At 54.5% G+C, this 26,135-nt stretch overlaps 8 protein-coding genes across 8 annotated transcripts; 4 read left to right on the plus strand and 4 right to left on the minus strand.

Moving 5' to 3' along the window:
* Positions 1-1,344: 1,344 nt before the first annotated feature.
* Positions 1,345-5,437, plus strand: CTHT_0057800 (uncharacterized protein; the record flags this gene model as incomplete). The annotated part of the gene is made up of 3 exons (XM_006696037.1): positions 1,345-5,104; positions 5,161-5,345; positions 5,411-5,437. The coding sequence occupies 3 exons, from the start codon at positions 1,345-1,347 to the stop codon at positions 5,435-5,437; spliced, it is 3,972 nt and encodes a 1,323-aa protein (XP_006696100.1).
* A 1,024-nt stretch (positions 5,438-6,461) lies between these two features.
* On the plus strand, positions 6,462-7,158 carry CTHT_0057810 (cytidine deaminase-like protein; the record flags this gene model as incomplete). Its single annotated transcript, XM_006696038.1, has 3 exons — positions 6,462-6,874; positions 6,956-7,037; positions 7,102-7,158. 3 exons carry the CDS (start codon positions 6,462-6,464, stop codon positions 7,156-7,158), a joined length of 552 nt encoding a protein of 183 aa, XP_006696101.1.
* A 531-nt stretch (positions 7,159-7,689) lies between these two features.
* On the minus strand, positions 7,690-9,588 carry CTHT_0057820 (putative E3 ubiquitin-protein; the record flags this gene model as incomplete). Its single annotated transcript, XM_006696039.1, has 3 exons — positions 7,690-8,295; positions 8,371-8,734; positions 8,801-9,588. The coding sequence occupies 3 exons, from the start codon at positions 9,586-9,588 to the stop codon at positions 7,690-7,692; spliced, it is 1,758 nt and encodes a 585-aa protein (XP_006696102.1).
* A 2,206-nt stretch (positions 9,589-11,794) lies between these two features.
* On the minus strand, positions 11,795-12,223 carry CTHT_0057830 (uncharacterized protein; the record flags this gene model as incomplete). Its single annotated transcript, XM_006696040.1, has 1 exon — positions 11,795-12,223. One exon carries the CDS (start codon positions 12,221-12,223, stop codon positions 11,795-11,797), a length of 429 nt encoding a protein of 142 aa, XP_006696103.1.
* A 1,937-nt stretch (positions 12,224-14,160) lies between these two features.
* On the minus strand, positions 14,161-14,751 carry CTHT_0057840 (uncharacterized protein; the record flags this gene model as incomplete). Its single annotated transcript, XM_006696041.1, has 1 exon — positions 14,161-14,751. One exon carries the CDS (start codon positions 14,749-14,751, stop codon positions 14,161-14,163), a length of 591 nt encoding a protein of 196 aa, XP_006696104.1.
* A 1,103-nt stretch (positions 14,752-15,854) lies between these two features.
* On the plus strand, positions 15,855-17,182 carry CTHT_0057850 (uncharacterized protein; the record flags this gene model as incomplete). The annotated part of the gene is made up of 3 exons (XM_006696042.1): positions 15,855-16,217; positions 16,306-16,850; positions 17,173-17,182. 3 exons carry the CDS (start codon positions 15,855-15,857, stop codon positions 17,180-17,182), a joined length of 918 nt encoding a protein of 305 aa, XP_006696105.1.
* A 98-nt stretch (positions 17,183-17,280) lies between these two features.
* CTHT_0057860 (putative peroxisome biosynthesis protein) lies at positions 17,281-22,002 on the minus strand (the record flags this gene model as incomplete). The annotated part of the gene is made up of 3 exons (XM_006696043.1): positions 17,281-18,157; positions 18,309-21,777; positions 21,837-22,002. 3 exons carry the CDS (start codon positions 22,000-22,002, stop codon positions 17,281-17,283), a joined length of 4,512 nt encoding a protein of 1,503 aa, XP_006696106.1.
* A 1,444-nt stretch (positions 22,003-23,446) lies between these two features.
* On the plus strand, positions 23,447-25,672 carry CTHT_0057870 (uncharacterized protein; the record flags this gene model as incomplete). The annotated part of the gene is made up of 1 exon (XM_006696044.1): positions 23,447-25,672. One exon carries the CDS (start codon positions 23,447-23,449, stop codon positions 25,670-25,672), a length of 2,226 nt encoding a protein of 741 aa, XP_006696107.1.
* Positions 25,673-26,135: the final 463 nt, after the last annotated feature.

Consider the following 26,135-nt stretch of genomic DNA (forward strand, 5'->3'; position numbering starts at 1 on the left):
CTCCGTTGCGTACCCCACAATGTCAGTAGCCATCATCTTACCCATTTGACCCATTGTCGATCTCTGCCTGCACCAGACCAAGTCACCCGTTACAATATATCTTGAGCGTGAAGGAGGTGTTGTGATTTTACAATCTTGTTCTCGGAGGTGCGCATTCTATATAACAGATAGAATGAGTCTTTTTTTTTTTTTTTTTTTTGCATCTAGGAGAATGACTCGAGTTTTTCAAATCTTCAAGCAGGCTACCCGACCTTGTCGAGCGTTTGCTGGTCGTCTTAGCAATCTCCAACTCCGTCCAAAGCTCTCAGGAAAGCTCCATTCTCGAATTGGAGGAAAACTGACAGATGAAGCATTATGGGTGAGCAAATTATTGCCGTTATACCTTGTTTTCTCTTCCTAGCTGTTGAACAAGAGCACTTATGTTTCAAGATAAAGTCTCAAAAGGTTTGCTGAGAGTTGCTCTTTCAAGTCTTTGATTACAGTTACGTACTTGCATATGGCTCCACTTCTATACGCGAACTAGGAAGAATGTCATTGGCCAGAACCCTAGTGTGCTAAGGAGCCACTCTTGATTTCCCAACCGATCCAACGTTGCTTTCCGTCTGCTCTTTTTGGCATGGTCGTCTGCGCCTGAGGTTGGCATCTTCCTCCGCCATTGAAAAGTTCCAGAAATGAAGCCAGCTGCGGTTCCCACTAACGCCAGCCAAAGACCTGGTCTTCTTCAACCATGGGGGACTTTTTCTCATGCAATGGTAAAACTGAACGCCCATCCGTACCTAAACTTTGCCTAGCTTCTTAAGAGCTCACCCTTGCCGTCCGTATAAGTGAGAGCTTGTGCAGAGATAAGCCAAAGTTGTAGGATCAGGCTGCGATTTATTATCTTTGCCCCTTAGAAGTTCCAGGAGCTCATGCATCGCGGCTAGGCACCAACACCCGAATCGGGCAGGTTGCCGTCCTATTTGCTGCCGTCCAATTTGCTGCCAAGCAGCAAGGCTAGGGAGCTCCATTTCGCGCGACAACCTCGTGTCTTTCGAGATCTCGGTGTTCGGACAATTGGCCCCTCCGCTATAAGGGGAAGCTGGTGCGATTTCTACAAGGAACGCTACCCGCACTTAGTATCACTCTCACCGGAATTACGTCTACACGTACACCAATTGCCCAGCCTCATCCATTGACCTTTTTTTTTTCGTTTTTGCAAACGATCGATGCCATTCCTTGCGGCAGCCAGTCCCGATGGTTTTATGTTAGCTTAACTGTTGTGACATTTGCTGTGTCGACTCTTGGGTCAAGCTTGGCCTTCTGATCCTTCAACAATCGCCCAACGCCATCTAAGACGGCACCGAAATGGCGGACGAAAAGGTCAAGGATACAGGAGGGTCGCAGGATGTCGCCCTCACTATCGACAAAAGCCAGAATGAGAAGGCCTGCCATGAAGACAACGCTGGTCAGGATGAGAGGGACAGGTCGAAGTCCGCTCAGGGGCAGCCTGAGAGAGAGGCCACCTTTCAGGACTATCTTCGTGTATTCACCTACGCAAACAAGTGGGATTTTGCCTTGATGGCTGCCGGTGTCATCTCTAGCATTGGCGCTGGTGTGACTATGCCCCTGATGAATGTTGTCTTTGGCAAGCTCATGGGCGAGTTCACCAGTCTCGGAACCCCGAACGGCCCACCCGAGGACGTGTTCAGGGACACGATAGATCGCATGTCGCTGTACATGATGGGCCTTTTCCTCGCCCGCTTCTGCCTCAACTACATCAACAAATTCTCTTTCCGTCTCATCGGCATCCGCATGTCGGCCGGCATCAGAATGCACTATCTCAGCAGCCTGTTTAGCCAAACTATCCACGTGCTTGATTCTATGCCCCCGGGCGCCGCCGCCAGCACGATCACCTCGACATCGAACACACTTCAGCTCGGTATTTCTGAGAAGCTTGGCACTTGTCTCGAGTACCTTGCAACCGTTATAGCCGCCCTCGTCGTGTCTTTTACTTTCAGCTGGTCTGTGACCCTCGTGACCTGCTCCGTTGTCCTCTTCATCTCGCTGGTCACCTCGATTTTCCTGCCCTTCATCATCAAGGGACAGACACGGATGTCAAAAGCCGATAACAGGGCCACAGCGGTGGCCACTGAGTCTTTCAGTGCTATTCGTATGGTTGCCTCGTGTGGTGCCGAGAATCGTATGAGCCAGCGCTTCTCCGAATGGGTCAAACAAGCCAAGCAGGCCAATATCTTCTCCGCTCCGTTCCTCGGCGGTCAATTCGGATCAATTTTCTTCGCCGTCTACGGCACTTTTGCCTTGACTTTCTGGTTCGGCGTGAAGCAAAAGGTCGAAGGGCACATTGATGGCATTGTTGAGATCATGATCTGTGTGTTGTCGGTCACTATGATTGTCCCTTCGATGGAGCGTATATCTACGTCCCTTGTGGCCGTCACCAAGGCCATGGTTGCGGCTGCCGAGTTCTTCGCTGTTATCGATGCGCCCAAGCCCAAGATGGGCACCCTCAAGGAACCTGATGTTACGGCTGACCAAGATATTATTTTCGAGGATGTCCATTTCGCCTATCCGAGCCGCCCGTCCAAAAAGGTCCTCGACGGCTTGAATTTGCGTATACGGGCGAACAAGAACACTGCCATTGTTGGTCCCAGTGGCTCGGGTAAAAGTACTATCGTTGGTCTCATTGAGGGGTGGTACTCGCTTCGTGAACAAGTCGTTATCGCCAAGGCCGTCCAAAAGGACAAGAAGAAAGAAAAGAAGGGCAAGAAGGAGAAGGAAGAGGACACTGACGAGGACATTTTGGCTCCCATCGATGCGGAGGAGGAAACAGGCCCTCCAGTCGAGCTGAAAGGCCGTATCTCGACTTGCGGGAAAACTCTCGAGGAAATCGACATGAAATGGTGGAGGTCACAGATCGGCCTTGTGCAGCAGGAGCCTTTCCTCTTCAATGACACCATCTTCAATAATGTCGCGGCCGGCCTGATTGGGACTCAGTGGGAGAATGAGCCAGAAGAAATCAAGCGTAAGCTCGTCAAGGAGGCGTGTGTCGAAAGCTTCGCGGACGAGTTCATCGACCGGCTGCCAGATGGTTATGACACTATCGTGGGCGACTCGGGTGCCAAGTTGAGCGGTGGTCAGCGTCAGCGCATTGCCATCGCCCGAAGTATCATCAAGAAGCCCAAGATTCTCATCCTCGACGAAGCTACTTCGGCCATTGACGTCCGTGGAGAGCGCATCGTGCAAGCTGCTCTCGAGAGAGCCTCTAAAGGCCGGACCACCATCACCATCGCTCACCGGCTGTCTACTATCAAAAATGCTGATTGCATCTGCGTTTTGAAGGCCGGACGTGTGGTTGAGGAGGGTACGCACGAGAGTCTCCTTGCCAATGAGGGTGGCGTTTACTCCGGTCTTGTTCATGCCCAGAAACTTTCTCTTGGTGAGGAAACGGGTGAAGAACTCCTCGAAGAAGAGGACATCGGCGCTGTCTTGGCCCGCGAGAAGAGTGCGGCTAAGATTGAGGGTGAGAGCTTCAAGGAGGAGACAACCTGGAAAGACCGCAATCTCATCAATGGTTTTGGAAAATTGTTGTACGAGCAGCGGAGTCGTTTCCCGCTCTATATCATTGCGCTTCTGGGTTCCATGGGTGCAGCAGCGGCAGTGCCCCTTTTAGCCTATCTCCTTTCCAGGGTTGTCGGTACCTTCCAACTTCAAGATGACGACAAGCTCATGGACGAGATCACATTTTGGTGCAAGATGTGGGCTGTTCTTGCTGCCGGGGTTGGGACATCGTATGGCTTGACATCTTTTGTATGCACGCACTTGGAAAGCCACATCGTCGCTGTTTATAAGAAGGAGTACTTCGAGTCTATCCTCTTCCAACCGACTGCCTACTTTGACAAGGACGACAACGCCATCGGCCAGCTGACATCACGCCTTTCGAGTGACCCGCAGGCTCTCAAGGAACTTCTGGGTATCAACCTCATGATGATGATCATTGGTATCCTCGGTATGGTGGGAGCTCTGATCATTTCGTTCGTGTATGGCTGGAAGCTGGCACTTGTGGCTTTGTGCGTCACGGTACCCATCGGTATTGTCTCTGGTTTCTTCAGAGTCCGGTACGAGATCCAGTTCAATGCCATGAACCAGGCGGTCTTCCAGGAAAGCTCCAAGTTTGGTGCCGAAGCGATCGGCGCTTTCCGGACGGTCAGCTCACTGGTGATGGAACAAAGCATTTGCGACCGATACCAGCGGCTGCTGCATGGTCATGTCGTGGCAGCTTTCAAGAAGGCTCGATGGGCAACTCTCATTATCTCTTTTGCTGACAGCTCTAACATCGGCTGCCAGGCACTCATCTTCTGGTATGGCAGTAGACTGTTGTTGAGTGGAGAGTATGATGTAGTGGCCTTCATGGTGACGTACATGGCCATGATTCAGGGTGCTGAATCTTGTGGTACTTGGCTGAGCTTCGGTCCCAATGCTGCGCAGGCCCAAGCAGCAGCAAATCGTATCCTCCAGGCTCGCGAGACGCGCATCAAGGACGACATCTCACGGTCGGAGCAGATTCCAGACACCGAGGGTGGCGTCAAGATCGAACTCAAGGATGTTCATTTCAAGTATCCGACGCGCGATGTGTCCATTTTCAAGGGCCTCAACATCACAATTGAGAAGGGCCAGTTCGCTGCCTTAGTGGGTGCCTCGGGTTCAGGCAAGACGTCCATCATCAGCCTGCTCGAGCGCTTCTATGACCCTATCAAGGGCGAGATCCTGTTCAATGGCAAGAACATCCAGGCGATCAACGTCTATGAGCACCGCAAGCTCTTGTCGCTAGTGGCCCAAGAGCCATCACTCTTCCATGGCACGATCCGGGAGAACATCCTACTGGGCGTCGATCCGGACTCCGTCACTGAAGAGCAACTTTACCAGGCCTGCCGGGATGCCAACATACATGACTTCATCGTTTCCTTGCCCGAGGGTTACAATACCAACATTGGTAGCCGCGGTGTGAGCTTGAGTGGTGGGCAGAAGCAACGCCTTGCTATTGCTCGGGCGCTTATTCGCAACCCGCGCGTGTTGCTGCTGGATGAGGCTACGAGTGCCCTCGATTCTGGTAAGTGGTCCTAGTATAGACGAGTTATTAGACACATTTTTGCTTACACGTAGCAGAAAGCGAGAAGCTGGTTCAGGCAGCTTTTGAGCGCGCGGCTAAGGGTCGCACAATGGTTGCGGTTGCACACCGGTTGGCGACGATCCAGAATGCCGATATTATCTATGTCTTGGGTGAGGGTAAGGTCATCGAGAAAGGCACACACGCGGAGCTGCTCAAGCAGAAGGGAGTCTATTGGCATATGGTATGTCACCCTGTTCACGATATCTCTACTCCTTTCAACTGCCTAGTGCTGACAGATGTTTGCAGTGCCATAACCAGGCCCTTGACAGGTAGCCTGCGCTGCTCACGTCTTGTATATGATGTTTTTGTGATACATGCGACAGGCTATGATCATATGAAACGTTTTGATATTTGTAACCTCTACCTAATATTGTTATGATACAGCCGATAGACATAGCTTTTCACCGCCCTACTGTTTCTAATTCTTGAATACATATTGTCTCAACTCTCTTCAAGAATGGCCCGAGACTTTGCTTATTGAGTGCCACAATGGGCAACTAAGACAAACTGGGAGCTCATGTGATGTCTTGCTTTCCGGATCCAGCAGCGGTCCTCGCCCCTTCTTGACCGACTTTTCCGTTGGCCTAGTCTCTCCTTACATCTTCCTTGATCCCAGCAGCTCATCGGCGACTCGATTCGTATGCTGTTGACGAGAAGCCAGTCTTAACATAGCCGGACGCTACGTTGTCACGCCCCAGTGTTCTACCCATTTCCATCGGTCAATGCCAAATCAGTCCTGTTTCGTATGGGATTGTTCAGCCACGAAGGCTCTCCGCACTCGAGGATTGTCGACAAAGACGACAACTGCCATCGATGCAAAACGAGACCAAAGGCGTCCTAACAATGCGAAGTCCACACATTCATCGGCGTCGTTGACTGGTTGGAAGTCCGGCTCCGGCTGGTAGGGGCAGACGGCCCCGCTCCTCGAGTCCCAAACGGGTAGGCAACGTGTACTTCGGTACCCTTGTCTCAGGGTTCCGCCTGCCCCCTTCCTCCCCTCCCCTCCCCCTCTCTGACATCATCCCCCTGTACCAACACAAAAGGGTGTCTCATTTCCAGCGGACTTCGAAACGATCACTTGGTCTGGATTGCCCATTGAATTCCAGCAGCACCATACTCGAGCTTGTCTGTACTCGAATCGAAGATCCGGACCTGTCTCGTTGATTTTTCCCCATTTTCCAAGTCAATCACCTTAGTTTCTCACTATCGGCTCATCCGTTTTACACAACCGCTTGTGATACACTCACCTCACACCCCATACATTACTCACCTTAGTTAACCTTCACTCCCTTCCACAATGGCCCCTCCCAACGTCGAAATTTACCTCTCTTCAACCCAGTGCCAACACCCGGCCCCCTACCAAGCCTTCGGCCTCACTTACGAGAACTTCCACTCCCTCCACACAGCCGCCAACGAAGCCAAATCCCGTGCCTACTGTCCCTACAGTAAGTTCCGTGTTGGCGCAGCCCTTTTGATCAGTAAAAACTCCGACGTGGAGGTTATTGCAGGCTGCAACGTCGAAAATGCAGCCTATCCTGTGGGAACATGCGCCGAGCGCGTGGCGTTTGGCAATGCTGTCGCGAATGGGATTTTGAAGCCGGGACAGCAGGATGGGGGGATAGTCAAAGCTGTAGCGGTTATCACGGATGTGGAGGTGGATATGGAGAAGGGGACGATGCCGGCGAGTCCGTGTGGGATGTGTCGGCAGTTGTGAGTTTTTCCTCACCTTGGAGTTTTTGTTTTTCTTTTGTCTCGGTTGTAGAAGGATGGACCCAACTAATGGGGATGCAGTATCCGCGAATTCTGTGACCTGAATGTTCCTATAATCATGTTTGACAAGAATGGAAACTATGCAATCATGAGGCTGGAGGAGGTGAGCTCTTCAATTACAACCCAAGCTTGTCTGCAGTGAGTTTGCCTACTGACATCGTCTGTAGCTCCTCCCGCTGTCCTTCGGGCCGGAAAACCTGGGTGTTCCTGGCCCGTCGCGGTAGCAGATTTTAAGCTATCAGGCCGTCTAATCAGTTGTACACTCATGTACAAAGCATCTAGGTTCAGTTCACCCAGGAGTACGGTGACATAGGTTCGGTAGACGGGAATAGTGAGCGGAAGACACGGCGCTGGTTGGGCGTGAAGGTTTTCAGAGCACGTGCGTTATTATACCACTGCATAGATTTAGAAGAATCGGAGCAGACCCGCTTATCATCTAATGCATGAGTGGCATCTTATTTCATTTCATGTTCCTATCAACTTGACATGAATGATGAATCTAATCCCATCCGACCATGGTCTAGCAGAGTGAGCGTATATGCAACGTTCATGCCCATCGCCCGAACCACTGTCCGAGGGGGATTCTTCGACAAAAACACAATGGTATCCGATCCGATGCTATTTACTTCAGGTAATACGCCCTCCTGCCTACCAACGCCATTACAAACCGGCAATGATAAAAAAAAAAATCCCCTTTGCTATCCGCCATTAAACGCCTGAAATGCACACGCACTGGATATTTCCTCGTATTCTCATCAATAACCATACCCATCATGCTGGTGCATAGGGCACCGACCCGGATGCCTCTCCCACCAAGCGTTGATACAGCGCAGATGGAATCGGCAGAGACACTCCAGCCGGGCCATCTGCGCGCCGACCTCAAACTCCTCCAAGCAGATCGTGCACTCGGCATCGTCGACACAATCCTTTTCTGTCGCAGTGTACGGGAACATGCGCGTATACCGCGGGCGAGGCATCGCCGTCGAGGACTCGCCAGCGGCGCTGGAGCTGGCGGCGCGAGAGCGGTTGTACATGTTGGAGCGGGCGGCGATGCAGTCGTTGATGTGCTGCTCGCGACGAGCTTCGAAGTCGGGGAGCGTGCGTGGCGGCAGCTCGCGGTGACAGACCGGGCATTCGTCTTCCTCGGGTATCTCACGTTCAGGCTGCGACCGGAGAGGCTGGCGGTTCAGAGCTGAGGTAGAGGAAGAAGGGCCAGAACTGGAGGCGGCGGCAGAGGATGGTTCGCCAAGGTTGAGCATCGATTGGTAATAGTAGCCAGGATAGGCATTGTGGGTATAAGAGGTGGACGGCTGGGCATAGCCGCCAGAAGTTAGAGAAGGAGGGCCTCGGGTAGGGTGAGACTTCGCTTCATGTCAGCACTTGTCAGGCTTCAAGGTGTAGGAGCAGCTGAATAGGCTCTCAAAAAGTCTGCTTACCATTGTTGCGCTGCGGTTCCTTGCGAGAGGGTCGCTAGAAGAAGTCGGAGCGCCAAAGTAGTAATTCCAGCGGTTTGAAGTTGGACTAGTAGTCGGTTGTAGAGATGGGAGAAGAGTGCTCGCTTGTGAGCTATGGCCTTGCTGCGCAAACGGCGGGGCCGTGTTGGGATCCGGGACACACGGATTGCATAACCTCACCCTCTCGCCGCCACTGAAGTCCGGAAACAACGAATGGCTTTCGTGTGAAGAGGAAGAAGAGCGCTGAGGCACCGGAGAAGAAGAGCCCGGTGGCCGCACGATGTACTGATGGGGGATTGTAATGCGATGGGGAGAGCATGAAGCGCAGACCACACGGCCACACTTGCTAAACCCCAGTCAGTTGAGTCAGCCTTCAGCTTCAGCCTTACAGCCTCGTTGTCGCAACACTTACCGGCAATGGTGCTTCCTGTTGAAGATGCTGAACTGGGTATGGCAGATCGGACAATAGGTTGCTTCTGCGTCCGGTTGCCACCTGGGAAGCACAACAGGGGTGCCTGGATGCACGTCGACTGGGTTCTGAGCAACTGAGCTAGACTGGCCTGCCTGACTGGCAGCTTGCGAAAGTGCCGCAGCGGCAGCAGACACTCGACTTTGCCTTGACAGCGAGCCAACAGGAGCTGGAGACGTGGAGACCCCGCCGGAGCTGCTGTTAACACTGCCTCTTTGTGATTCCGAAAGCGCCGATGGAGCCAGTCGTTGTCTTGGCGGGGCCGCTGGAGGGGCATCCAGCATGATAGGGTTGCCAGCACTGGAGCCTGGTGGCGATCTTGATCTTGCTAGCTGAGGAGGATGAGAAGGAGCCCCGGCTGTTGTTGCTGTACGTGGCTCTGGTGGCCCCGGGTCGGTCATCTGAGGACCATCTTCGTTGCCGGTGTCATCAGATGTGCTCATCCCTGACTGTGGCCGATCATGTCGAGCTTCCTGTGTAGTCTCATCCTCTCGCTCTTCCTCAGCGTCCTCTGAAAGTGCCCGCTCCACGGTATGGGTGGGACAGTCAAAGTATCGCGAGCATTCCTGGTTGTAATAGCGCGGCGTCCGCCAAGGGCATATCACTCTGGATCGATTGTCCTGCCCGTCGTGGCTGCTTGTCGAATCGGGATGATGGATATGGGAGGAAGAGCTGCTCTCTGCATCCTCGTGGACATCCGACGAGAAAGGCCGGTTATCACGACTCGCCATGGTTTTAGCGACCAAGAGCCATCAATCGATCAGTCTCAACCGCAAGAAGGAAGGGTTGTGAGCCTGGCTTGGCCAGGCAAAAAGCAAACGAGAGCTCTTAGGTCGGTTAATCAGCGCCGGAACTCGGCGTTGCGAGGTCTTCCAATCCCGATGATGAGAGTGGTGTTACTTGTGGCTCCCTGATCGGACTGAAGAGCACTCTGGAAATGGGAAACTGAACAACACTCAGCTTTCTCGACCAGCTGGGTAAATTGAGCAGATCTGAGCGCTAAGGGCGATGGCAGTCACAATGCTAGTGTCGGTGCAAGGCTGTCGTCATTGATTGATTTAGCACAGCTATTTCCCGTCAATCGTTGACTGGCTGCTGAAACTTGTGTAACGGCGTAGATATCCCAAGTCTCATCGATTCATTCGTACGTTTTATTTGGTTGTTTAGGTCGAGTCTGATACTTCGAGGTAGCTGTGTTTAGAATAGGATATTTGGAAGGGAGTTGACCGACTTTGAGAACCTTGGAGGGGTAACTCAAACAAGCCAAGCCCAGCCTTGACAGGGATACACAGTGCGTCACATGAAGGCTTATCGCGCGCAATTGAGTCTTATCAACATTATCAGTGGTGGTCTGTGCATTCCTCTCGCAATCATCAACACCGCCGTGACCTTCCTGCTGGGCTCCAGCGTTGTTCCTTGTTCTAAGCTAGGGCCAAAACTTCAAGCAGGATGCATTCCTGAGCCATGAGCCCACATCTCCATCTCTCAGTTTATGCATGAAAAGCATGCTAAAGTGGCTGGCCCGGATCATCCGTGAGGTTGTAGTTGATCATCAGCGTGGCATGATGTCAAGCGGCGTTTCACCGTGAACAGATCGCTCATTTGGTTCCCAGCTGGACGCGTATCGGAGCGCCGGCGACCAAAGCTTATATATTGCCTTCTTAAGCACATTTGAAGCTAGTTACACATAGAGCCAATGGCATTGTGATAATGTCACAATCGTCCTCGGTCAGCATCCGTCGTTGGAGATCTGTTACCTTTGTTTTTTAAGGTCTGTCCAAAGTTGAGAGCACGGAAAACATGTGCTCCCAAGCACCAGGTTGGTATGCAGGAGCAGGCTCAATGCATGTGTACACAGTTTGAACGCAAAGATAACCGAAAATGCTTTTTTTGGAAAGTCAATCGCTCTCTAGGCTTTCCAGGAAACAAAACAACAGAACGTCAAGTTTTTGACTGGGCTTCGTGTTTCGCAGAAGAGATAGCAGGGCTCTAAGCTATTAGAATCTCTTGCGCGCGGATCGGCAGTCTCCCCATTTTTCGGTCGGGGTCATGATGGACCTCGAAGATTTAAAGGTCAAGCCAAGATGGTCACTCCCTATCTAACATCGAAAACCATGAGCAGCCTTGACAAAGAGCATTATTTCCCTATTTTCGGTCTAGTTTCCGAGCCTCGACACGGGCCGCCCTGGCTCACAAATCATTCCTGTCTGGACCAAAGCCATTATTTTATATGCTTGGCAAGGCATTCCGATAGATCTTAACAGTGCCTGCCTGCACTGCAGATCTCCACGTGGATTGCCTGATGATCAGAACAGCACAATCTTGGAATGACCTGCAAAAGCATAAGGCCCGGCTCTTCCCGAGCAACGGACGGCTCAACGTCCGGCTTCGACTCACACAGGTGAAGCAGTTGGGCGTTGGGAAAGGCTGGGAAAAAAAAATTGTGGGCAGGAAAACTCAGGCACATCTTTGTTCCTAGATCATGTAGCTACGAGAAATGGCACTATGGGACAATCGAAAGGGAGATTACAGCGGTGGACGGAGATATCATGTTCATTGTCTTAATGATATGTGCAGTTGCCATGGAGAAAATGTGCAACGTGGAAAACCAACCCAAATCCTTCCGCGCCCAGGACGCCCATGAAGCACCGCCGCTACGACCCGGAAGCGCTGCGGTCTTGTCTAAAATGTCCAACCACATGCCAGCCTGTAGCCCATTTCTTTTGACATAGAGAAAATTGACAAATGGAACAAAGAAATATGTCCCCGAGATTTGCAAACGAAATCCCCTTCCTGCCACTAGAAGAAAAAAAATCCCCAAACATCCTTCCCCGAAGAATCAAGAGAGCATAAGTCGAAGGCAAAAATCGGTATCAACATGGTTCGGATGTCGCTATGAATAAAACGTCAATCGCCTCAAGCGAGATCTCCATCCGTTTAGGCCAGGAGAGCGAGGCCAGCAGCACCAAGAGCGCCCAGAATGAGAGCGGGCTGGATGGCGAGGGAGCCAGCGCCGGCGGTTGGGATATCCGAGGTGCTGGGGTTGCTCGGAGGAGGGACGACCGTAGGGTTCGAGGGCTGGTGAGTGACGACAGGGACGCCAGCGCTGGAACTCGGAACGTAGATAAAAGAGCTGGCGGTCGGGCCGACGGTGCTGGTCGAGTTAAAGACGGGGAAGGTCCACGAGGTGGTGGTCGAGGTGGTGGTGGAGGTACGACCCGGGCAGGCCGTAGCGGTCGGGTTGCACTGGGTGATGGTGACGGTCTGGGTCATGGTTTGCGTAGAGGTGATGGTGGTGTACTCCTCCTCAGCAGCAACCATGGTAAGGCCAGCGGCCAGAGTGAACAGGATGTTCTTGAGTTGCATTTTGGCGGCTTTGTTGGTGATAGAAGTTGTGCTTGAAATGTGGTCGGTAGTGATCTTCAAAGGAAGAAGTCGGCAAGGTTGATCAAGAATCAACGGAACCGGCGCTTTCGAAGAACAAAAGGGTTCGCTAAAAAGGTCGTAAAGGCTTTTTTTTTCAAAGGAGCGGCAGGCTAACTCAGCCAGAAGTGGGTTTGGTTGACGAAAAGAGCGTGGACGGGTGTGGGCGATGACGCTTGAGAGAAGGGAAAGAAAAGGAAGGATCAGGGAAGATGGCTGGGGACGGGGACGCTTTAAGGAACCAGCAAGGGACCTGGAGGGCACTGGGCAGTGTTCGATGGGGTGTCTGGGCCTGCAGGTGGGCGTGGCGCTCTCTGGAACGGCGGGCTTTGCGCCTTCCCTCCGCCAATCCTCCATCAAGATGATGAGCTGACAAGGGGGCCGGCAGCCACAATCCAGGGGAACAGCTGGGCGAACGGGTTCCTGCCCGTGCCCTGCTTGGCTGGACAGGTCGGACGGAATACCGCGTACCTTACAGGTGGGAGAGTGGAGCCGACCATTACAGTTAACAATCACGATTGGCTGATAAATGATTCCGTTTGCCAGGAACAGGAAGGAGGGAGCAGGGATCCTGTGGGGAACAGTCATTGCCGTCTGAACAGGTGTGGAACCTGAAGCGCAGAGTCGCCAAGCAAACATTTTTTTCTCGACGCAACGGAAGCGCAGGCCGACCACAGAAGCCAGCGGACTCGCCAACAGCAGAATGGCACCCATCGCTTCACCGTCGACAGAGCCAGCTTGGGGATGGCCGCTGTGCGAGGGATTTCCTGATTGCCAGGCCTTGTACATGTGCATGGGGAAATATTTTCAGCTGTCTTAGCCAATGCGCAAACAACAAAAACCCTCACTTGTCCGAGAGGGGGTCATCGATTGTCCGCAACAGAGCCTGAGCCCGATGGAAATGCGATTTCTGGACGGTAAGTGGACAGCGCACGGAGTACGGGAACGGAGTACATGGAGTACGGACTACAGATTAATGTCTGCCGTGAATCAGCAATATCCCGTATCAACACCTGTTTCCCACTCCAGGTTCCGATATCGTGCTATGTCATGTTGTCACCGCCATCCTTCCCTCACGGGTGCCGTCTCACGGCAGTTTGTGTCGTCTACTGGCTGCTATAAAAGGGTATCGACCAACAACAACACGCTTGGGCTGACAAGCTGCATCGGTAGTGCTACCATGCAGCTGGGTACGACCCGCTTCATCAGGCTGTATGCATTGAATATGTCTTCATTGTTACCCTGCGCAACACTGGCCCTACGATAGTGATGCTATGCATGTTTCGCTCAAATTGTCTCCGAAGAGAGGCTGAGATACGAACAGCACTAGTGAAGCACATATGGAATGCTTGCTTGGCGATAAGAAACATAAGGAATCTACCAATTCGGGTCTTTTCCTCGTGAAACTAACACAGGATGTCGAAATTGAAGAGACCGCAGCCGAGGTGATCAGCAACGTCTTGGCAAAAGGTTATTTCGCCGCGATGGCGAAACAAGGAGCATCCCAAGATTGCGAAAGAAGGCCATTTAAAGAAAAAAAAAAATAATCTCCATTAACATCTCCATTTATCGTACGCGAAAGTCCCGCCGACATCTGGGGTCGGCCCTGTCATAAGAGATCACGCCCGACCCGGTCCACGATGCCCACCATCATGCACCGATCCGGAAACTTTGCCGAGGACATGCAATGACGTTGACACGCCCTGCCGCCGGGGGGGTCTTATCATTCCACTCCATCGTACACCGTATCTAAGAATTTCCCTCTTACCTATAACCTCACACAATCCCTATGAGCGTGCACATGGCCTAGGCCTTTCCACGACGAGATGGCGCTGTCGTCCTGGACGTCGATGCAACGGCTGTCCGAGACTCATGCGGCATCAGTGTGACGACGTATAAGGAGGAGGAGGCCGGGTCGCGGGCAGTGGCTCACGGGGGTCGTCAAGCTCGGGGATGCCTGGCCAGCTGGGACGGGTATCAGGGGCGACGTACGAAGTACGGTAATAGCTACAGTGGCCGCAGCAAGTGCAGCGGTTGCCGGAGTAGCCCGAGTTGCGGTTGTTCCAGTTTCCCTCCAGCCTGGCGATTCCTGAGTTAGCTGCCGGCAAGCCAGGAGTTCCCCGCTGTGCGGGCTTCTCGTCGGCATATTCTTCATCCTCCCAAGTTACTCTTTTCTCATGCTTGCGGTCTCGCTTCTTATCAGAGTCGGTATATTTGCTTCGCCTCTGGTAGCGCTTTGCCCGGGCCTCTTCAAGCAAACACTCTTGTTCTTGGATAATCTCGATGCCGGAATCGTTACCTTCGTCATGTTCGACAACCTCTTTCTCATCCTCCCAGTCCCGGTATGAGCGTTCGTAGCAGCGATCTCTCCCTGACAGGTCGGGATGCCGATGGCTGGAGTGACGCCTGGATCTGTGCTGCTTGTGCCTGCACTTAGGCCTAACGGTGATGCAAATCTTGAAAAGGCACATGTTGGTCTGGCTGTGATTGATTGGAGATGAGGTGAATGATGGCCGAATTTGGGAAAGGAAGCTGACTTGGCTTGGCTGGGATGAGGACGGCAGAGCCCAGGGGGGTCGAGGGTCAAAAGCTATATACACCAACACACATTCCTCGAACAACAGGCCTCCTGGATTCGGTCAGGATTATGGAGAGTCTTGGTCGAGTCGGGAATTCTAACTCTTTGTTGGCCGTCGGGCGAGTCTTTGTGTTGATGGACTAACCATGTCGGCAGGGGCCAACCGAGGGCTTGGAACGAGAGTCAGGACAAGTTGAGCGGCAAAGAGTTCATTGATCGGGGAACAGCCAATGACTTAGTGGTATGTTGCTGTGCCCAAGCTCGCTCATCCTGTGAGCTGCAGTGGGAGCGCCACGGCATGGCAACGAGCGTTGTGCCAGCCGGCAGAACCTTCCGGTCCCCAGCCCCGACGGCCGTCTTGCATAAGATAAAGCAGCTGTTTTTGCCTGGCGATCACAGATTGCAGAATCTGGCATCGGGCGGACTCACCAGGTAGTTCTTGTGTTACATGAGTCAGGCTCTTCCACGAAGCTCTCTCTGTCTTTGCTGAACACATACGATAGAACAAAGAATAAAACAATCCGCTTTAACTATATAAATGGGTATGACATTGAATAACTTTCACACAATCTTTTTGTTCACTTTCTTGGAGGTCTATCTGCACATTTACGAATTGCCTTGATGCTTGTGGCATGCTTGAAGAAGACTGCAAACCATGAAGTCTGAGGGATGTGCATGAGATGGAGATGTTTGCTGCCCCTCCCTGACGGTACAGCTCCAGCAGTACCTACCCCGCAGGAGTTAGCTTTATTGCTTACCGTACTCGTACCTTACCGCTGCGCTCCTTACCCCTACCTACCTACCCCCCCCCCCCTCCCCCTTCTTCTTCCCCCCCCGCCTGCCCAGCTGGAGACTGGGGCCCCTTACAGACCCCTACACCGCAGACTCATTTGCCCAATCTCCGACAAGCTTATTACTTAACCACCTCCTTTCATCATCGCAAACTCGCAACTTCAGATCAAGGCCACATAAAGGAGTCAACAAGATCACACAACCATGTCAGAAGCCAGCAGCACCCCTAACCAGGATGCAGCCGCCAGTGGCAGCGCCAGCACGACTACTGCTGTTGCCAGTAGCACCAGCACCAACAACAGCACCGGCCTACCGCCGAAGCCGACGACGTACTCGACGGACCCCGCACTGTACATCTATACATCGCTGACCGCCGGCTCGTCGCATATCGTCACGGCGACATCACGACTCGAGACCATCCTACGCGCCAATCGCATCCCCTTCAAGGCCATCGACCTCGCCACTGACGAGAAGGCTCGCATGCTATGGGGGCGCCGCGCGGGCAAGGATAAGAAGGGCCGCCAGCGCAAGCTGCCTGCGTTGGTGCAGATGGGCATGGTGTTGGGTGTATGTCTCGTCTTCCTCTGACCCCTCCTTTTGTGGTACCATCGGGTTTTGTGTGAGGGCACGTGAGAGCTGACACGGCTGGACCCAGGACATCGTCGAGATCGAGGAATGGAATGAATACGGCGAGCTCAAGCAGCACGTCACCTTCTATTACGACGAGTTTACCCAGCCCTCGCTGCAGCAGCACCAGGAGTGGCTCAAGAAGCAGGAGCAGCTCAAGCAGCAACGGCAACAACAGCAGCAACAAGCTAAGCCCGCCGCCCCCCCTGCCGCTCCTCCGGCTCCGCCGCCGCTCCCTGAGAAGACATCCGCGACCACGACAACGACGAGCAAACCGACACCCGTCGCGACGAACCCTGCGGCTGCGGCTGCTGCTGCTGCTCTGCCTATTCGCAGCATAGCTGAGGAGGCTGCTGCTAAGGCGAAGCAGGTTCAATTGCAAGCGTTGAGGGAGAAGGTCCACGGCAAAGCCGGGGCCAAGGCCGGGACGTCCGCTGTGACGACGGAGAAGACGTCAGAAGTGAAGGCTATAAGTGAGGGAACGGAAGAGAAGGCTAAGCTGCAGGCTGGGAAGGAAAGCGAGGAGACAAAGAAGGAGGAGGAGAAGGAGGAGGAGAAGAAGGAGGACGAGAGGTAGGAGTCGAAGATATTAGTCCCGGACCGCCGGTGCGCGGGCCCCGGGGGGAGGGGGGGAAGAGTACATGATACAAGAGTATTAAAAGCAATTTAATCTGATAGCAAAGGAGAGAGGAGGTAGGTTTAAGCATCATCCATCATCTTGTGTAGCGAAAGGAGGGCATGCATGTTCTGAGCAACTACATGCTGGGTAGCCTCTTTGCAACCTTGTTTCCGTGTCTCTTGAGGAGTGACACTTAGAATAATACTTCTTAGTTCAGCCTTTATTTCCGCTTGCTTAACTAGTTAGCACATATTCTGATCTAACATCTAATCACAGCATAGATTAAGTGTCTCTAGTAACTTCTATGTTTCGACCTTGGTTCCTATACATGTACAAGCCATCTCTCTTTAGAAGGAAAAAACAAAAAAAAAAAACCTTCTACATCTAATCATATAACTCGTCATCTCCGCCGGCCGCTCCATCCTGGAACGGGGCACCGTTGCCAACCTCAATCGGTGGTACGACCTCCTTCCCCTTCCCCTTCCCCTTATCTTGCCCTTTGACGACACCCATGTTACGATAGTAATCCGAATCCGCATCCGTGTACTCGGTGCCAACTTCATCCTCTTCATCATCGCTACCCAACGAAGACGACGACGCAGCAGCCTTACCCTTACTCTTATCCCGGATCGCCAACACAGCCGGAGGAACTGCCTTCCCTTTACCCTTGACACTCCCGGTCGACTTCTCCGAGGTCGGGCTACCCCCCGACTTAGCAGACGCCGCGGCAGGATTCGTAGGCAGAACCAGCCTCGGCACAGAGGACGAAGACGAGACACCACCATTCATCGACCCGAGATCAATAGTGATCCCTTCCTTCAATTCCTTCTTCTTCTTCTTCTTCTTCTTCTTCTCCTCCTCCTCCTCCTCCTCCTCCTCCTGCTGCTGCTGCTGTTTACCCTTCTCCTTTTCCCCTTGCTCAAACGCCCGTCGAACCCGTTCATAATGTTCCAGTTCGCCCGCACTAACGCTAGGAACCAGCTCGCGCTGCGCATCCAAAAAGTCCTGCTCGGTGACCGTGACCGCGATGTCATCCTGCGTCGCGTGGTGGTCAAAGAAGTAGGCGGTCGAGATGGGCGGCTGGCCCTGGGCGGCGCGCGACGCGTTGATGGACCGCACTTTGGCGTCAACCGCGGCTGCTTGACGCGTGACGGCCTTGAGCATGGCGTCGGAGCACAGCGCGTAAAAGTCGGCGCCCGTGTAGGTGAAGGGAAGGCGTTCGGCAATGGCAGGGAGGGAGACCGAGGGGTGGAGGGTGAATCTGATTTTTGATATTAGCATTAGTTCTAGAGAAAGGGAAACGGAGAAGGGGCAGGGGAGGAGGGTTGAAGGGGGAAAAGGGGGAAAGGGGGAAAGGGGGAAAGGGGGAAAGGGAAAGGGGGGGGGGGCAGTTGGTGTTAAAATCAACATACTTCCTGGTAAGCGCCTCCAATATTTTGAGCTGCTTCTCATGTGTATCCGACACACCCAAGTAAAGCATCTTATCGAAACGGCCCGGACGCAGCAGCGCAGGGTCGAGCAGATCGGGACGGTTGGTCGCACCAATGACAAACACGCCGCCCGAACCGTCCTCACCACTCGACATACCATCCAGCTCGGCCAGCAACTGCGACACAATACGGTCCATGACACCACCACTATCACCCTGGTTACCACGCTTCGGCGCGACAGAGTCCAGCTCGTCAAAGAACACGACGCACGGCCGAGCATCTCTCGCGCGCTGGAACACGCGACGCACGTTCGCCTCGGACTCACCAATATACATATTGAGTAGCTCGGGACCCTTAACAGAGAAGAAGTTGAGGCTGTATTCCGTAGCAATAGCCTTGGCCAGCAGGGTCTTGCCAGTACCGGGTGGACCGTAGAACAAGATGCCCGAGCGCTTCTTCATGCCCTTGGCGAACAACTCGGGCCGCTCGAGCGGCAGCTGGATGGTCTCGGTGATGGCGTCCTTGACGTTGTTGAGGCCACCGACGTCGTCCCACGTGACGTTGGGGATCTTGGGGGCGCCGATGGCGTCAGCGAAGTTCTTGCGGGCTGCGTCGACAGCTACGTCGAAGTCGGCTTTGGTCAGGCCGATGGCGGCAGGGCCGCCGGCGACTTGCACGTCGCGGACGGTTACGGGTTGAGCAGGCTGGTTGGGGTTATTGGAGGATGATTTAGACGCAGACAACTTCTCGAGCCGGGAACGCTGTGCCACGCACGCTCTCTCGACAACATCAACCAAGTCGCCCGCCACGAGCGCAGCCGTCTTGAGCGCCACGCTCGACAGATCAACCTCTGGATCAAGCGTCAGCCCCTTCTCGTCGACAACCGACTTCAGAATGCCCTCTCTCTCAGCCTCATCCGGAGCCGACATCTCCAGCTCATGGGTAAACAGCGCCCGAATCCCATCCGGCACCTTATCAACCTCGGTCGTCGTCGCAATCAACACCCGCGCATCCGCCAAAATCTCCTTCATGCTCTGCACCATCCGGTCCGCCGTCAGGGCTTCGATATGCCGGATCAGCAGCGCGCAGCAGTCCGGCCCGCAGCTCATGGCGCGCTCGGCGCGGCTGGTCAGAAATCCGGCCGTCTTAACGTCGCCACCGCCGCCAGGCCCGCCGCCTACGTCGTTGACGATGTCGTACGCGTCGATGGTGAAGGTGTGCAGGCCGATGTCCATGCAGGCCTGCGTGGCAGTAGTCGCCTTGCCGATAGCACGCTGCGTCGAGACAAGGAGGATCGCGACAGGTGGCATCTTGAGATGGATAGCAGGCTTGCTGGTCGCCGCGGCCATGAGCTCGCGCAGCTTGCGGCGCAGGGGGGAGATGTAGGGCCGTTCAGGCTCAACGAGCATCGTGGGGCTCCGAGCCTGCTGAGACGGCTGCTGCTTGGGCAGCTTCTTGATGCCCAGGTACCAGGGCCAGTTGCTGGACATGGTGCCGGGGACGCGGCTGGTGACAGAGCCGCTCTGCTCGAGATGCGCGATGGAGATGTCTACGCGGGCGGCCCCATTCCAGGGGTCCTCTTCCTCTTCCTGCTGCCCTTCAGGCAGATCCTGCTTCACGGGGGTGACGTGGGCGACCTTGAACCAGGCGACTTCGTCGTACTTGGCGCTCTTCTCCGGCCGAACGCTGCCCACATTGCTGCTGGCGATCAGACCCAGGACATCATCCACAGCAGGCTCCTCAGCGGCAGTCGACTCCTGCAGCGTCCGACCCAGCTGGGTGTCGATAGGCACGGCGATCAGGTCACCGGCCTTGACCAGACGCAAACGGCGCTCAAAGTAAAACTTGAGCCCCGCCATAACAGCGGTCTGCACGTCACGCTCAACGGGAATCGGCGTCCGGACATGCTGCAGGATCACCTCCCTTGCAAAAGGCGGCTGCAGGGCTGGCGCCGACGACGACTTCGCCTGCGACCCGCTAGCAGCCCTAACCGCTGCACCCGGCGCCTGAGCCGGCCGCTTGATAGGCGACAGACGCAGGTACGGGGGGCTATCCAGATTCGCCAGCATGATTGGCGAGAGATAGACAACCGGGCTCGAGGGCTTCTGGACCTGCGCTTCAAAGAAGGACATACGCCGACCATCACTACTGTACTTAGAGCTCGGCACGCGAGCCATAGGGCGGCTGGCGTACGCCTCAGGTAGGCCATAGACCCTCGCCGGACGCCAGGCGACTTCTTCATCGGGGTCCTGCTCGAAGCTGCCTAGGCCGAGCGCGCCGAACCCATGGGCGGGCGGCTCTTGCGCAGCCTCAACGCGCACCCAGTCGCCGGAGAAGCAGCCGATGCGGTTGAGGTCGCGCGTGTCGACATAGATGCGGGCCTCTTCGTCGTCCTCGGGCGCGGGTTTCGGGTGCAGAAGCTCGGGGGGGATGGGCTGTGCCAAGCCGTGCGCCTTGAACAGACGGCCGCGGGGCCGATCTGGACGTGCTGTGCTTGCGGTCCAGCTGGAGAAGACGGAGGCAGCGCCGCTCACGACGCCGTTCGTCTTGCGACCGCGGCCGATTGTGGAGGGTGTACCGATACCGCTGGTAATGGTAGACGAGAGAGGGGGCGTCTGCAGGGTGATTATGTCGTCTGAGCCGTCGGACAGGCTGTCGTCGTCATTGTTCACGCCATCAACCTGATCGTCGGAATCGGTCTGGCTCCCGTCGGTGTCGTTCGCGGCGTCGGTTCGTGCGCGGTCCTCGGCTGCTGAGTAGAATTGGTCGTTGGCGGTGTCCTCGCCCTCGTCGCCCTCGACCCCCCGGCCTGTGCCAATAGGAGTAGACGAGCGATCATACTTCGAGTAGCCGCGGCCGCGGGAGACGATGATCTTGGTGTTCGGGCCCAAGATGCCCTGGGCGACTGGCTCGCAGAGGGTAATCTTGCCAGGATTGGGGGGCACATGTGTCACGGGATGTGGAGGCAGCGGCAATGGGAACAGGTCGCCGGTATGGACGACCTTGAGGGTTGAAAGTGCGGCACGCAGGGCAGCGGTCAGACGGGCCTCAGGGGTCGGCGCAGCCGCTGGGGCCTTCAGCTTGTTGCTATCAGGCCGTTCCCGAAAGAATACGCCCTCGCCATTCTCAAGGCGCTTAGCCAGGTCGCCCTCGAGGCTCACAAAAACAGTATCCAACTCGATGGCGGTAACATCGAGCACAGAGATGTCGATGCCTGACCGGCTGCGGGTAGACAGCTGCGATGGCGCCACCTGCTTGAGTGTGTGGGCAAAGGACTGGAGGGCCAGCGACGAGGGAGAGAACTGGACCGTGGACGGGGCAAGGGCGGATGAGAGCGTCACAGGCACAATGGACCAGGTCGCAGAGTCGGGCGCGTTGGTCGGCGTCCAGGGAGCGATAGCGATGTGGAGGGGCAACGGCGTTTGGGGGGCCGCATCGGGCTGGTCGCGGGCTATTGTATGTTAGTACAGGTGGAATGCTAAGACCGGGGAACGAGCGAAGAAAACTCACAGTCGGCCAGGTGAGGGAACAGCTCGGCAAAGAGGTCCTCCGAGATGATACCAACGTCGGTCTTGATGTGGTCGTCCAGCACTAGGCGCGCCGACACAGCAGGCTTGTCCTGACGGCGCCTGCGCACCCGCCTGCGCCGGACTACAGACGTTTGGGAAGCAGCCATGTTTTTATTTTATTGTATTGTATTATTTGGGGAACTATGTTGTTTTCGCGTCAGTATCGCGAGGGGGGCGGTGGCGGTGATGGCGTTTATACGTTGGGAAACGGTCGAAGTGCTTAGCGCGTTGTGGAAGAGAGACACCGTTATTGCGCCTTGCACAGGCAATGTAGACAAGAGACAGAGAAGAAAAACAAAAAGAAAACAGACAACTGAAAACGCAATTCGGTCAAGAGACCATGGTCATCTCTGTCGCCGGGTTAACTCTGTGTTGTCGTCGCATCCAGCAGCAAGAGAAGATGGCAGGAAGACGAGACCCGTGGCGAGGACAGGGGAGTCGGACTCGGCGATGGACACACACCACACCAGCTGAACTCCCTGGCCACGGTCCGCAGTCGTCCACTCGCAGGCCGTCTTCGATACTGCGGGTCACGGCTCGGCTTCTGTTTGGCCTCGGTAACACTGAAGCCAGCGGGGTCGGCTCGGGCTGGAACTGGTCCGGATCTCGTTGTCGTTGCAGAGCTGGCCCAGGCTGACCCAGGGAGTCGGTGCAACCCTAACCCTTGAGATCACATGCGACACAGAATCCAAAGCCAGAGCAGCCAACCCAGATTTGAGGGTTGGAGAAACGCTTCATCTCTTGTTTTTGCTTTCATTTTTTTGGAAAAAAAAAAACAAAAGCGGTGATGGACGGCAGGCATAGGTAATCAACATACTGGGCAAACACACCTACAGACACGGAAAATTCGGATTTTGAATTATTCAAATGTCAAGACCTGAAACCAAACTTCCAGACCCTCAGAACACGACGGCTTCTCTCACTGCTAAATACGGTTATCCAATTGCAGAGAGTTACTAATTGCAATCGAAAATATCGAACTTCATTGAGAAGAATTCTGCGATGAATTCCCAACCCAAAGTCTCTAAACACTGCTGGCAAAGAACAACACCAGGACCGGCCAACGAAGACTAACGTTGCACGTGACAACTTGGCTGCAACGGGAATGGCGTTTCCGTAGCCCGGTGGGCTTTGTTCAACTTCCATTGGTGTTGTCTTCATCAACCCCTGGCGCTAGCGATGCCCGCCTGCAAGAACTGTGGGGGTGGTCCGCCATCAGGCTTGACCTGTCAACTGGCTGTTGGCAGCTTGCAACTTCCATTGTAGCGAAGAAACTTGCTGCTGGGCTTTTATTTTCCGAGCTCTAGCTGATTTCTCAGTACGAAAGGGCTTGGATATTTTCAAGTCTCAGTTCAGGTTGGCGTCGCGAATTGCCGCTGCAAAGTGGAAACTGCTCAAGCCCGAAAAGGAACCTTGGGATATGTTTTGCTCGAAGTACCCCTCCGAATAAACCATCTCACCTGAAAGTGAGGTTGAAAAGGGAGGGAGTGGCTTGCTCCGAACTCCTGAGTGGCGTGAAAGTGACAAGATCAAAGGCTGAGGACTAGCACCATGGTCGTCCTCTGTTCCATGGGTAATCGCCGCGCCCGCTTTGTGGGCGTGGCCCTTCTCATGACTGTTGTGGTCCTCTGGCTGGGCTACCAGGCACAACTGGCCCCGACCACGCTGCGACAGGCGCCATTCGAAGTCCGTCCTCAGTCCCCTCCAACCGTGGAAAAGCCTATTGGGCCCCAAGGCCAGCATGGTGACCACCAGGGAGATGTGAAGGTCCTTCCAGAGAAGCCTACACATGACGGGGGTGAAAAGGATGCCGGCATGCAGAAGGACTCGGAGGAGGAAGAGCTAGTCATCACTACTGCTGCTTCAACTTTCACCTCTGCTTCGACAGCGACCTCTGTCGCGACCTCAACATCCACTTCTACTGCACTTCCCACGGAAGATGCTGTTCCCTCCGTCAACTGCACCGCCCTCAGGCCGCCGCTGCCGGACTCTGAAGGAGACGGTCACTTTCCTTACGCACGCCCGCCGCCAGAATGTCGGACATTCCGCCTCCCCGAGCTCGAGGCCGTGTTGGGACGCACCTCTCGGCGAATCGAAGACCGGGCTCTCATCCGCCTGTTCAGGAACAGCTACTCGCACACGCTGGACACCATGATTAGGTGGCGTGGCTATGCCCACGAGAAACAGCCCGCTGATAGTGGCCAAATTGCCGAGCGGCCTATCACAGATGAGGAACTCACCTTCGTAGTAACGAGGGAAGGCTCCCACGTCATGTATCTCCGCGACTCGGTGGCTCACATCGTCCCGTACGAGCGTCTCCTGGAACCATCCAAGGAGCCCGACTCGCTGGCCAGCCTGTGGAGGGGCCTCATCAACCTCCAGTCCCGGTACATCCTCGCGGCTCCCCTTTGTGATGCCTTCCAACCGCCAGATGAGAGCAATATTGCTCCTCAAGAGAACCCGGCTCCAGCACTTAGCTCGACCGGCTCGCTGCCCTTCGACCCCAAAGTCGTCTACGACTGCAGGTGGGAGCTTTCCAACCTGGCCTCATTCCTGCAGCTCAGCGCGGTCTATTACTACCGCACTGAGGATCTAGAGTTCTTCGCCAAGTACTCGTGGGTGGACGCCATCGCGGCTATCATTGATACGGCTGAGGCAATGCGCAATGGAACTGTGGATATTGATGGCAACTCGCTTGTACCTGCCTGGCCGTTCAACATCAACGGTTCAGAGGGCCTGCTCGACGCTATACCTCCAGTGAAGGAGAACGGCATGATTCGCTCGGCGTTCCGCCCTAATGGTGAGCCTGCTGTTCACCAGCTGGTGACGCCCAGCAACATCATGTTTGCCGTGTATCTGGAGCATGCCGCGGCCATCTTGGAGGCACTTTCGGAGAGCGTGCATGGAAATGACCAGAAGAAGGCCGGCAAGCGTGAGACAAGCAGGGCTCTTGACCTAGCGACCCGTATGCGCGCACTGGCAACAGGGATCGGTGAAGGCATCAAGCGCGATGCTGTTGTGAAGCATCCTGATTTTGGTGAGATCTTTGCCTATGCTGTCGATGGAAATGGTGGCGTGGAGACGCCGGATGATGCTGCGAACTACCCGTCGCTGTTGGCCATGTCGCTGTGGAACTTCACTCTGCCGGAGCGCAAAGAGAAGACGAAGCAGCCTCAAGTGGTCAAGTCAGTTAAACACGTCAACGGGCGAGATACTGGCGAGGAGGAGACCCAGCATGAGAATGCTATTCAGGAAGAAAAGGTAAAAGAAGAGAAGCCCGCGACGACCACCTTCGCAATCGCCGCGGCGACTGCTTCTACAGCCACAGCAAAGGCCGTTCACATTACCACCTCAACCTCTACAAGTGCTCATTCAACTCAACAAGCCTCAACTCCGGAGTCTCAATACAGCTATACAGCCATCTACCGTTCCACCCGTCGCTTCGCCCTCTCCTCCTCCAATACCACCTCTTCCTCTCTTTCACCTTCTCAAAACAAACTTGCCCTGGCCGCCATCTCCGCCCTAACCGCCCTCGACCCAATGTCTGGCTACAACGTCACCAGCAGCAGCTCTGCCAACGAGGATGACACCAACGTCGAGGCGCTCGCTCAGAGAAACGACTTCCTGGCTGATCAAATCCAGATCTTGCTCGCTGAGTCCGCCACCGGGCTTGTGGATGGGTGGGTGAGTGGGTTTGTGGGGGAGCTTGTGATTCGGATCGCGGAGGACGAGGAGAGGAGGGGGAGAAAGGGTGATGTACTTGGGAGGTTATGGTAAGAAAATGATTAGGGGTAATTGTTTTTTTTTTTTTTTGGTTAGATGGTTGGAAGATACCGGTTAATAGAAGAATTTGATTTTTATCTTTCTTTCATTGGATAATTGCCGTATAATCGTGATTAAGAAGTTGCATTAAAGCATAACAATTCCCAAATTGCGATGATTCTTCCTCGATTTCCTATAACCTTGACCCTTCAGAGGTCTTGCGCAGTCTATAAGAGTATATTGCTCGAAGGTTCAATCTTTCTTAATAATAGCAAAATCATAACTTCAGATGATATTGTAATTGAGGATATCGTTTTTTTTACGAGCCGCCGGGGCGGTTTAGTTTGGTCCAAGGGTGTTTGCTGAAAAGGCCCCTTGCTGGCGGCAAGGGGGGGGGGGGCGAGCGGTGACCAAAACTACAACTTTTGCTAAAAAATTTTACTTCGGCATGATTCGAACCCGTGAACTCTACAAAGTT

This window comes from Thermochaetoides thermophila (assembly GCF_000221225.1).
Source record: "Thermochaetoides thermophila DSM 1495 unplaced genomic scaffold scf7180000011820, whole genome shotgun sequence".
NCBI lineage: Eukaryota > Fungi > Ascomycota > Sordariomycetes > Sordariales > Chaetomiaceae > Thermochaetoides > Thermochaetoides thermophila.